The sequence below is a fragment of the Coregonus clupeaformis genome, chromosome 10 (genome assembly GCF_020615455.1).
Source record: "Coregonus clupeaformis isolate EN_2021a chromosome 10, ASM2061545v1, whole genome shotgun sequence".
Lineage (NCBI taxonomy): Eukaryota > Metazoa > Chordata > Actinopteri > Salmoniformes > Salmonidae > Coregonus > Coregonus clupeaformis.
This window is the reverse complement of record NC_059201.1, coordinates 13971927-13985455: the sequence shown is the minus strand read 5'-3', so window position 1 is coordinate 13985455 and position 13529 is coordinate 13971927. Positions and strand designations below refer to the sequence as shown.

The 13529-nt window shown below is 40.9% G+C and overlaps 1 protein-coding gene across 1 annotated transcript; it reads left to right on the top strand.

The window, feature by feature from the left end:
* Window positions 1–3102: 3102 nt before the first annotated feature.
* Window positions 3103–8021, top strand: tmem167b (transmembrane protein 167B). The gene is made up of 3 exons (XM_041887338.1): window positions 3103–3211; window positions 4548–4679; window positions 7084–8021. The coding sequence occupies exons 1-3, from the start codon at window positions 3202–3204 to the stop codon at window positions 7164–7166; spliced, it is 225 nt and encodes a 74-aa protein (XP_041743272.1). The 5' UTR covers window positions 3103–3201; the 3' UTR covers window positions 7167–8021.
* Window positions 8022–13529: the final 5508 nt, after the last annotated feature.

The following is a 13529-nucleotide window of genomic DNA, read 5'->3' as shown; positions in this document are numbered from 1 at the left end:
AATGGGAAAGAGTTTTGTGGACAAATCAGTGAAATTGATTTTTCAAAAATTGGGAAAAAAGTCAGACCAAAATGTTATGAAAACTAGGGTTGAAGTAACTCTAGGAAATTTAGAATATCTGATTGTGTGATAATTTTCACATTTTTTTTTTTTTTTTTTACATTTAGTGTTATCTTATGAATCAAAGGGGGGAAATGGAATGTGATTCATTTATACATATTATTTTTGATATTGATGTTTTAATTTTCATGTGTTGCTTTGCAAAAGATACTGGTTGGTGTTTTCTTTTCTTCCAGAAGCATATGGGGAATGTGTAGAGTGGGATTCAAATACTCAAACATGGACAATATGAATGGACTGGAGGAAGTAGAACAAGGAAGGTGTGGAAATGTTCAGATTCCATCATCGACGTTGCATTAAAAGTCGACACTGCTGAGGAGCTGCAGTGTAGTGGACTACATTCCAGTGGTTGCAATGATTTATATACATATTTGCATGTGTAATACATAATTTGTGTCATATTCTTTCTGTATTAACTTTTTGAAGAATTATGTTTTCTGTTGTTGGGTACATGTGGGGACATCAGATGTTTATTAATTTTTTACGCTTAGGGATATTGGGTCTAGGAAGGAATAGAGAGAATCCACAGGAGGGTCCGATGGGTCGACCAGCCTGAATGTGGATGGGTTTTTGATAGTATTTTGTTTTCTGAGGCTTTCATGTGTATTTGATTGCATCATAGCTTAAAATGCATTGATAAAGATTTATAAATTGATCTGGAGTACTTAGGTGGTCGCCTGGGGCAGAGGGGACGTGAGAGAATTTTACTGTCTTGATTGATTGATGGATATTTGGAAAGAAAGCTGCCAGACAGGTTTTTCGCTCTTACACTCCATAACAATTTGTTTACACTTCATAAAAATTAGTTCACACTCCATAAACATGGTTTTATTGCTAAAGTTACACAATATTTGTTAAATCCTATTCTTTTTGTTTTCGAGACTTAATTAGTCTCGAAGGGGGTAAATATGTAGTATCTGAACATTTATAGCTTTGGCTGAGGTTTTCATATTGTTGGTTAAATGAACTCTACTTTGCTCTGCTTTGCTGAAACATCTGGAAAGTATTACTATAGGGGCCCCCTAAGATGGTGGACATTGGGATATGTGGAGGCCAGGGATTGGTCTATTCAAAACACGCCATCTTATGTTACATAGGATATATACCATGTTTGAACAAAGGGACGAGGAGAGTGATCATATTTGAGATTGGGTTAGTTGCTCTCCAGATTCTCCAGAAGTCTGTAAATTGATGCTGAAATCCTTTGATATAATAAAAGTTATAATCAAAGTACAGTGTCAGCGGATTCCTTGTCAACACAGCATTGCAGCATTGTTCAGCCACCACACGCCCAAAGTCGTTTTCCAGTGCTTTCTCTTCATTATTTATTGATGTGCATCAGTTCTAGAGTATTAATATGTTTTATGGAAAAAGGTTTGGAAATAGGTGTCTCCATAATGACAATCTAAACAGCCTATCTACAACAAGTAAAAAGTTGTCACATCGTGCCCACGTGCTGTTCGCTCTCGCTCACTTGACTCAGCCAATAACTGTATGCGCTCTCAACACACACACACACAGACACACACACAGACACACACACACACACACACACACACACACACACACACAAACACACACACACCCCTCCGGCTCTCACTCACTCAGCAACAGCCTGTCTCACTGCCTGACAGTCAGGAGCAGGTCACAGTGAAATACATATTTTTTAAGACAAATGCCATGGCGGCCGCCGTACAGCTTAGAAAAGCCCAAAACCCCGCAACCTGCGACCAATACATTTTCACTTGCGACATCGTTTTCAAAATAGCCCAATTTGCGAGAAAATCACGAACATGGCAACACTGAAGACAATCTTCTTCTTCTTCGGTATAATGGCATTCACAACAATTATATGTTCATTCTGCCACCTACTGTACAGGTGGATAATAAAGATCCGAAAAGGAAATCGATCCACCTGACAGGTGTGGCATATCAAGAAGCTGATTAAACAGCATGATCATTACACAGGTGCACTTTGTGCTGTGGACAATAAAAGCCACTCAAAAATGTGCAGTTTTGTGGTCCTCTGTAGCTCAGCTGGTAGAGCACGGCGCTTGTAACGCCAAGGTAGTGGGTTCGATCCCCGGAACCACCCATACACACAAAAAAATGTATGCACGCATGACTGTAAGTCGCTTTGGATAAAAGCGTCTGCTAAATGGCATATTATTATTATTATTGTCACACAACACAATGCCACAGATGTCTAAAGTTTCGAGGGAGCATGCAATTGACATGCTGACTGCAGGAATGTCCAACAGAGCTCTTGCCAGAGAATTGAATGTTAATTTCTCTACCATAATGTCATTTTAGAGAATTTGGCAGTACGTCCAACCGGCCTCACAATCGCAGACCACGTGTAACCATGCCAGCCCAGGACCTCCACATCCGGCTTCTTCACCTGTGGGATCGTCTGAGATAAGCCACCCGGACAGCTGATGAAACTGAGGAGTATTTATTTCTGTAATAAAGCTATTTTGTGGGGAAAAACTAATTCTGAATGGCTGGGCCTGGCTCCCCATTGGGTGGGCCTGACTCCCAAGTGGGTGATGCCCTCCCAGGCCCACCTATGGCTGCGCCCTTGCCCAGTCATGTGAAATTCATAGATTACAGCCTAATGAATTTATTTAAATTGACTGATTTCCTTATATGAACTGTAACTCAGCAAAATCATTGAAATTGTTGCATGTTGCGTTTATATTTTTGTTCAGTATTTATCTCTCTCCTTGAAACACAATTGGCTGGGACATAAGACCACCTTTGAGGTCTGAAACCATCGGACAGACTTTGATTTTGGTGTGAATTGTCCCTTTATTGTGGAGTAGACCATGGATTACAAATCTACATTTGGAAATATTTCAGAAAAAACATTACACACACAGTTGGTCTCTGTTGCTAACAATATCCGAGTTCCATTGCTCTGTCCTGATGAACCCAGATATATCGTTTATTCCATCCATTAGTTGTTTCTTGATTGGTAATCCTGGCTGCTGCCTGTCACAGGGAAGGGAGGACAATATTTAACAACATGGATGATTAAAAATAACTGAGAATTCAACACAGTCTTGGACAACAGCAAACATGACAAATGGTCAGTTTGATGCGACGTGTCATTTTATAGGTCATCTTGCAGGAGATGCACTGTTTTCAAAGCAAAGAAGCGGACGCTGGCTGGCTGGCTGGACGTTATCAAGCTCTGTGATTCGATTAGTTAGCATTGTGCCAGCTATTTTGCTAGCTAGCATATATGTCTGTAGACCGTAGCCAGCCAACATCAATTTGCTAACATTTCGATTTATGAACAGAAAAAGTGCATCGTCAATTTGCAACCAAAAGCTAGTTAACGTTTTATGGGCAAGTATACGTCCAGTTGGTAGCTATCTAACGTTAGCTATAGCCCAATATTGGAGTAAAAGAGCCTAAAGGGACCTTACATGTTTTGATTAAATGGCGAATTGGCTCTGGTAGCCTCAACATCCGAACACTCCATCTAAACGTCAATCGATTATCAATTGCTGTACGATTCTAGAAACAACCCTCTACTTTCATATCGCATCAACATAATTTCACAAATGCAAATTACACACTTACTGTACACTGTTTTAACAGTTGCAGTCAACAGTATTTTTTAAGTTATAACACATTTGTGGTGTCTGTCTTCCCTTTATATACAGTCGTTCAGAGAAGCTAATAAGCACAGGTAGTCCACTTCCGTCTGTTTTCCGTAAACAAGCGCTGTAACATGGAAATATGGCCATATGGGAATCCTAACCCTATAAAAGTGTGTATCAATAAATAAATAAATATATATATATATATATATATTTCTCGCCCATATGGAAGATACGATCCTTATGCTTCAAACCGTACCGCAAGCGATGCGTGTTAATGTTCAGACTGAACGATGAGGCTCTTACCAAAACTCCCCTTACAGAAGACGCGTTTGTCCAATGACTCTTATGTGTAATGGAACTGAGAGTCATGATCAAGGGTTAACTAGCTATATCTGGCTCGTTTGCTAGCTAGCTACCTATGTGACATGTTTGGTGGCCAGTTTAGAAATATTGTTGCTGTTACTGGCTCCTACAGCCATCTATGCAACACTGCTTTTGTAAATGATATTAACATAAGTGACAATTGTTTATAATGTTATCTAGCTAGCTAATCACACAGGTATCAAGTGTAGCCTAGCTGTCAAACACGTTTAACTGGCAATGGTATTTTACAATTGCTGTAGACTTCAAATAGTGGTTGTGTGCAAGCTACATCAAGATGCAATCTGTCAAACTATTGTTGTCATTGAAATATTAAACTATCCAAGGCAATGATAGTTCATCTTTGAAAATTGAACGACCAGCCATGTCTACAGATGTAATCTTCAAACCAAATTAGTTTTTTTTCTCTCTCTTCTCTTCTCCTCCCCTCAGTGTACTCGTTCGATGGGATTGTGGTGCTTGGGCTTCTGTTCGTCTGTACGTGTGCGTACCTCAAGAAGGTGCCTCGCCTAAACAGTTGGCTACTCTCTGAGAAGAAGGGAGTGTGGGGGGTGTTCTATAAAGGTAAGCCATCCGCCAATCAATCAAGCTGTCAATGGTCCATCTATGTAATAGAACAATGGAATATAAATACTGGTTATGTGTTTCTGACTACAGTCAAAGAGCTATGCTACAAGCTTCATCACAGCAGAGAGGTCCATTGCTACAAGCTTCATCACAGCAGAGAGGTCCATTGCTACAGCTTCATCACAATCTGAAGCAGAGAGGTCCATTGCTACAGCTTCACCATAGTCTGAAGCAGAGAGGTCCATTGCTACAGCTTCATCACAGTCTGAAGCAGAGAGGTCCACTGCTTTCCAATACTGGTCAAAAGTTTTAGAACACCTACTCATTCAAGGGTTTTTCTTTATTTTTTTACTATTTTCTACATTGTAGAATAATAGTGAAGACATCAAAACTATGAAATAACACATATGGAATCATGTAGTAACCAAAAAAGTGTTAACAAATCAAAATATATTTTATATTTGAGATTCTTCAAATAGCCACCCTTTGCCTTGATGACAGCTTTGCACACTCTTGGCATTTTCTCAACCAGCTTCATGAGGTAGTCACCTGGAATGCATTTCAATTAACAGGTGTGCCTTCTTAAAAGTTAATTTGTAGAATTGCTTTCCTTCTTAATACATTTGAGCCAATCAGTTGTATTGTGACAAAGTAGGGGGGGTATACATAAGATAGCCCTATTTGGTAAAAGACCAAGTCCATATTATGGCAAGAACAGCTCAAATAAACAAAGAGAAACGACAGTCCATCATTACTTTAAGACATGAAGGTCAGTCAATACGGAACATTTCAAGAACTTTGAACGTTTCTTCAAGTGGAGTCGCAAAAACCATCAAGTGCTATCAGGAAACTGTCTCCCATGAGGACCGCCACAGGAATGGAAGACCCAGAGTTACCTCTGCTGCAGAGGATAAGTTCATTAGAGTTACCAGCCTCAGAAATTCCCAAATAGATGCTTCACAGAGTTCAAGTAACAGACACATCTCAACATCAATTGTTCAGAGGAGACTGCGTCAATCAGACCTTCATGGTCGAATTGCTGCAAAGAAACCGCTACTAAAGGACACCAATAAGAAGAAGAGACTTCCTTGGGCCAAGAAACACAAGCAATGGACATTAGACTGGTGGAAATCTGTCCTTTGGTCGGATAAGTCCAAATTTGAGATTTTTGCGTCTCACAAAGACACAGTGGTTGGAACCAGAGTAGGTGAACGCTTGATCTCCGCATGTGTGGTTCCCACCGTGAAGCATGGAGGAAGAGGTGATGGTGTTGGGGGTGCTTTGCTGGTGACACTGTGATTTATTTAGAATTCAAGGCACGCTTAACCAGCATGGCTACCACAGCATTCTGCAGTGATACGCCATCACATCTGGTTTGCGCTTAGTGGGACTATCATTTGTTTTTCAACAGGACAATGACCCAACACACCTCCAGGGTGTGTAAGGGCTATTTGACGAAGAAGAAGAGTGATGTAGTAATGCATCAGATGACCTGGCCTCCACAATCACCCGACCTCAATCGAATTGAGGTGGTTTGGGATGAGTTGGACCGCAGAGTGAAGGAAAAGAAAGCCAACAAGTGCTCAGCATATGTGGGAAATCCTTCAAGACTGTTGGGAAAGCATTCCAGGTGAAGCTGGTTGAGAGAATGCCAAGAGTGTGCAAAGCTGCCATCAAGGCAAAGGGTGGCTATTGGAAGAATCGCAAATATAAATATATTTAATTTGTTTAACACTTTTTTGGTAACTACATGATTCCATATGTGTTATTTCATAGTTTTGATGTCTTCACTATTATTCTACATTGTAGAAAATAGTAAAAATAAAGAAACTCTTGAATGTGTTGGTGTTCTAAAACTTTTGACCGGTAGTGTAGCTTCAGCATAGTCTGAAGCAGAGAGGTCCACTACTATAGCTTCATCATAGTCTGAAGCAGAGAGGTTCACTACTATAGCTTCATCATAGTCTGAAGCAGAGAGGTTCACTACTATAGCTTCATCATAGTCTGAAGCAGAGAGGTTCACTACTATAGCTTCATCATAGTCTGAAGCAGAGAGGTCCACTACTATAGCTTCATCATAGTCTGAAGCAGAGAGGTTCACTACTATAGCTTCATCATAGTCTGAAGCAGAGCGGTCCACTACTATAGCTTCATCATAGTCTGAAGCAGAGAGATCCACGTACTTACCCCCACTCCTGATCTACTGTCTTTTTTTCTCCCTTGTCCTCCGATTCTCTCTCCCCATCTATCTTCCTGTGTCTCTCTGTCCATCTCCCCGCTCTCTGTATCCCTCCCCTCAATCACACTCTTCCTTGCTCCCCCAATCTCTCTCCCCCCTCTATCTTCCTCTGCCTCTCTTTCTCTCTCTCTGTCTCTCTCTCTCTGTCTTTCTGCCTCTCAGCTGCAGTGATTGGGACCAGACTCCACCATGCTGTGGCTATAACCTGTATGTCGATGGCATTGTACCTGGTCTTTTTAAAGTGACAGCGTCAGGCTGGGATGGACTGGACTGAGATAGAGTGGACCGGACCAGGCCAGGCTTGGCTGTGCTTTGCAGAGCTGGATTGGGCTGCACTGGGTTGCCACCCATGGACGCTGTTTGGACAATGTGCCCCCAGAACGCCCATTCATTCACCCAGTAACCCCAAAGGACCTGTATAAAGGACAAGCTAATACTGCCCCCAGGTGGTGTATAAGATCCCTGTCACTCACTGCACTCTTCAACACCTGGGTGCTTCCCAATAACATCTCCTTTCTCCTGGAGTGTGTACTCGTTCACTACTCCCCACAAATGTAAAAGCATTGGATTGGTGTAGGCGTGGACTAGGGAGTTTCCATATACCAGTCATTTCTGTTCAGAGATCTATGAAGGGAAGTGCACAAGTGCACACTTCGGGAGAAAGGAGAGACTACCGGGACGCATCCCTGAACGACACCACCGTCATCCAGTTTACCCTGAGTTTACTGTACAGATCTTATTAGAACAGTGTTACTCAATCTATTCTCGAGGTGCACATTTTTGTCCTAGCCCACCACTAACACATAATTTCCCCCCATTTCTTTCCACACCAAATACAAACACACACACAACCATTTATAGACACACACAAACAATGACTACATCTTCTCTGTCCAGACCCGCATGCTCACACCCCCATCCATAGTACCTGCATTATTGTTTGCCACATGGCCTGAAACTGCACCATTTCGTTTCTGTCCGTAGGCCACACACTTTCAATATTTACATAATAAATCATAGATCTTTCCATTGTGTTAATGATGGCAGATTGATTGATTTCCAAGTTTTTAGTATGTTTTTTTCAAGATGAGTGATGAGAACAGAATCGTCCAACCCATCGGGTATCTCACTACACCCATACGCCATGTCTTGAAATATGCAGACAGACGGATTCAAAGTAAGTTTACATTGCAATACTTCTGACAGCAAACTTTCTAGCTCCCCCCACAACTTCCGGACTTTATAGCATTCCCAGAAAGCATGGATTATTAGTTTTACACTTAAGACATGACTCTGCCGTTGTGCTATAGAATTAATGAATTGTGTGTCTTGTATAATAAATTCTATACATCAGTTTATACTGGATTAAGCATTATGCTCCAACTTCCCCTCCATCTTGTGCCAACATCAGTCATTTTTAAGTCTTGGTTCCAATAGTTGATCTTTTTTTCGAAGAGATTGTCAGTTGGATATGCTATCTGCTATCGGTTGGGTAATTGGTATTACCGAAAATAAATACAAAAACTTTGATTAGTTGAATCAGATGTGTTGGTGCTGGGCTGAAACAAAAATGTGCACAGCCCCCATGAATGGATTGTTGAACACTGTGACAGAGGAGATTCTGCTCATGTGTTGAGTAGTGTCTTTATTTAATACTGTAGTTAATAATAATAATAATAATAAACCTTCTATTGATCACCTAGTTACCATTCTCAATGGTTTATTCTGGGGGAAAGGACTGGTATTTATGAAGTGTACAAAGGAGGAGCCTAAAATGTGGAAAATATGACTTTCTGTATAAAGTCTGACTGGTTGTAAAGTCATTCTAATAGATTTGAAAAGGCAGTTTTCTGTAGAGCACCATAGAGAATCACACGCATTGTGGTTGAGTCTAAAGATCTCTTTGTAGATCAAAATGTCTTTAATGTTAAAATGTCATGGTTATAGTCACTATTTCCTTTTTCGACAACCAGGAAAAACTCTGTGCTGTAGTTAAGCTATAAGGTCTCATTGTCAGTTAAAACTCTTGGCCCTAGCCAAATTTACAGTGTCAACACCTCATTTTTCAGAGAGCGAGACACACACACTTAAACAAAACAACTATATGAAACTGTTCTTGGTGTCCAGCTTAATATAAAAGTTTGGACACACCTACTCATTCCAGGGTTTTTCTTTATTTTTACTATTTTCTACATTGTAGAATAATAGTGAAGACATCAAAACTATGAAATAATACATATGGAATCATGTAGTAACCAAAAATGTGTTAAACAAATCAAAATATATTTTATATTTGAGATTCTTCAAAGTAGCCACAATTTATCTTGACGACAGATTTGCACACTCTTGGCATTCTCTCAACCAGCTTCATGAGGTAGTCACCTGGAATGCATTTCAATTAACAGGTGTGCCTTGTGAAAAGTTAATTTGTGGAATTTCTTTCCTTCTTAATGCGTTTGAGACAATCAGTTGTGTTGTGATAAGGTAGGGGTGGTATACAGAAGATAGCCCTATTTTGTAAAAGACCAAGTCCATATTATGGCAAGAACAGCTCAAATAAGCAAAGAGAAATTACAGTCCATCATTACTTTAAGACATGAAGGTCAGTCAATACGGAACATTTCAAGAACTTTTAAAGTTTCTTCAAGTGGAGTCGCAAAAACCATCAAGCGCTATGACACAACTGGCTCTCATGAGGACCGCCACAGGAAAGGAAAACCCAGAGTTACCTCTGCTGCAGAGGATAATTTAATTAGAGTTACCAGCCTCAGAATTTGCAGCCCAAATAGATGCTTCACAGAGTTCAAGTAACAGACACATCTCAACATCAACTGCTCAGAGGAGACTGCGTCAATCAGGCCTTCATGGTCGAATTGCTGCAAAGAAACCGCTACTAAAGGACACCAATAAGAAGAATAGACTTCCTTGGGCCAAGAAACATGAGCAATGGACATTAGACCGGTGGAAATCTGTCCTTTGGTCTGATAAGTCCAAATTGGAGATGTTTGGTTCCAACCGCCGTGTCTTTGTGAGACGCAGAATAGGTGAACGGATGATCTCTGCATGTATGATTCCCACCGTGAAGCATGGAGGAGGAGGTGTGATGGTGTTAGGGGTGCTTTGCTGGTGACACTGTGATTTATTTAGAATTCAAGGCACGCTTAACCAGCATGGCTACCACAGCATTCTGCAGCGATACGCCATCCCATCTGGTTTGCGCTTAGTGGGACTATCATTTGTTTTTCAACAGGACAATGACTAGGCTGTGTAAGGGCTATTTGACTGCATCAGATGACCTGGCCTCCACAATCACCCGACCTCAACCGAATTGAGGTGGTTTGGGATGAGTTGGACCGCAGAGTGAAGGAAAAGCAGCCAACAAGTGCTCAGCATATGTGGGAACTCCTTCAAGACTTTTGGAAAAGCATTCCAGGTGAAGCTGGTTGAGAGAATGCCAAGAGTGTGCAAAGCTGTCATCAAGGCAAAGGGTGGCTACTTTGAAGAATATAAAATATATTTGGATTACTACATGATTCCATATGTGTTATTTCATAGTTTTGATGTCTTTACTATTATTCTACAATGTCGAAAATAGTAAAAATAAAGAAAAACCCTTGAATGACTAGGTGTGTCCAAACTTTTGACTGGTACTATATATGAACTTAATATGCTTGTCAACAACAGCCAGGGTTTATTTAATTTTTTACATTTGTTTTACCTGTAGCCTAATCTGACTACTGTTACTGTCAATCTAATGTGTTGACTGGTATTGTATATGAAACTGTTCTTGGTGTCCAGCTTAATATATATATATATATATATATATATATACAGTGCCTTCGGAATGTATTCAGACCCCTTGACTTTTTCCATATTTTTTTACGTTACAGCCTTATTCTAAAATGTATTTTTTTTGTTTAAATCCTCAGCAATCTACACACAATACCCATAATGACAAAGTGAAAACAGGTTTCTAGAAATCTTTAAAATGTAATAAAAATAAAAAACAGAACTATCTTATTTACATAAGTATTCAGACCCTTTGCTATGAGACTCGAAATTGAGCTCAGGTGCATCCTGTTTCCATTGATCATCCTTGAGATGTTTCTACAACTTCATTGGAATCCAGCTGTGGTAAATCCAATTGATTGGACATGATTTGGAAAGGCACACACATGTCTATATAAGGTCCCACAGTTAACAGTGCATGTCAGAGCAAAAACCAAGCCATGAGGTGGAAGGAATCGTCTGTAGAGCTCCGAGACAGGATTGTGTCGAGGCAAAGATCCGGGGAAGGGTACCAAAAAATGTCTGCAGCGTTGAAGGTCCCCAAGAACACAGTGGCCTCCATCATTCTGCACCTGTACACAGCCCATCTGAAATTAGCCCACCCAACTACCTCATCCCTATATTGTTATTTATTTTGCTCTTTTGCACCCCAGTATCTCTATTTGCACATAATCTCTTGCACATCTAGCATTCCAGTGTTAATACTATTGTAATTATTTTGCACTATAGCCTATTTATTGCCTTACCTCCATAACTTGCTACATTTGCACACACTGTATATATATTTTCTGTTGTATTTTTGACTTTATGTTTTTTTACCCCATATGTAACTCTGTGTTGTTTTTATTGCACTGCTTTGCTTTATCTTGGCCAGGTCGCAGTTGTAAATGAGAACCTGTTCTCAACTGGCTTACCTGGTTAAATAAAGGTGAAAAAAAAATAAAAAATCCTTAAATGGAAGAAGTTTGGAACCACCAAGACCCTTCCTAGAGCTGGCCGCCTGGCCAAACTGAGCAATCAGGGGAGAAGGGCCTTGGTCAGGGAGGTGACCAAAAACCCGGTGGTCACTCTGACAGAGCTCTAGAGTTCCTCTGTGGAGATGGGAGAACCTTCCAGAAGGACAACCATCTCTGCAGCACTCCACCAATCAGGCCTTTATGGTAGAGTGGCCAGATGGAAGCCACTCCTCAGTAAAAGGCACAACAGCCCGCTTGGAGTTTGCCAAAAGGCACCTAAAGGACTCTCAGACCATAAGAAAGAAGATTCTCTGGTCTGATGAAACCAAGATTGAACTCTTTGGCCTGAATGCCAAACGTCACGTCTGGAGGAAACCTTGCACCATCCCTACGGTGAAGCATGGTGGTGGCAGCATCATGCTGTGGGGATGTTTTTCAGCGGCAGGGACCGGGAGTCTAGTCGGGGTTGAGGGAAATATGAACGGAGCAAAGTACAGAGAGATCCTTGATGAAAACCTGCTCCAGAGCACTCAGGACCTCAGACTGGGGCGAAGGTTCACCTTCCAACAGGGCAACGACCCTAAGCACACAGCCAAGACAACGCAGGAGTGGCCTTCGGAAAGTATTCAGACCCCTTTTACTTTTTCCACATTTTGTTAGGTTATAGCCTTATTCTAAAATTGATTAAATAGTTTTTCCCCCCTCATCAATATACACACAATACCCAATAATGACAAAGCATAAACAGTTTAAAAAATAATAATTTGAGGATTTTTTTTATTTAAAAAAACTAATGGAAATATTACATTTACATAAGTATTTAGACCCTTTACTCAGTACTTTGTTGAAGCACCTTAGGCAGCGATTACAGCCTCAAGTCTTCTTGGGTATGACTCTACAAGCTTGGCACACCTGTATTTGGGGAGTTTCTCCCATTCTTCTCTGCAGATCCTCTCAAGCTCTGTCAGGTTGGATGGGGAGCGTTGCTGCACAGCTATTTTCAGGTCTCTCCAGAGATGTTAGATCGGGTTCAAGTCCGGGCTCTGGCTGGGCCACTCAAGGACAGACTTGTCCGAAGCCACTCCTGCGTTGTCTTGGCTGTGTGCTTAGTGGCAAACTCCAAGCGGGCTGTCGTGCCTTTTACTGAGGAGTGGCTTCCGTCTGGCCACTCTACCATAAAGGCCTGATTGGTGGAGTGCTGCAGAGATGGTTGTCCTTCTGGAAGATTTCATGGCTACAGATGTGAGTGCTACGGGGCGATAGTCATTTAGACAGGTTCCCTTCGCGTTCTTGGGCACAGGGACTATGGTGGTCTGCTTGAAACATGTAGGTATTACATACTAGGTCAGGGAGAGGTTGAAAACTATCAGTGAAGACACTTGGCCGCTGGTCAGCGCATGCTCTGAGTACGCGTCCTTGTAATCTGTCTGGCCCCGCGGCCTTGTGAATGTTAACCTGTTTAAAGGTCTTACTCACATCGGCTACGGAGAGCGAGATCACACAGTCTGGTGCTCTCATGCATGGTTCAGTGTTGCCTTTTTTTTCTCATTCTGATATTACATATTACCACTGTTGTAATTTATATTATGTATTACCATGCATGCTCACAAAGTACTGTATTTATAACCAATGAATTTGTGTATTCATAAAATATATAAACATGACCTTCTGGATATGAATGATGATCAGTTATAATCAATATTATAGACAGGTTATATGGCTGCATACAGTACCTTGCAAAAGTATTCATCCCCCTTGGTGTTTTTCCTATTTTGTTGCATTACAACCTGTAATTTAAATTGATTTTTATTTGGATTTCATGTAATGAACATACACAAAATAGTCCAAATTGGTGAAGTGAAA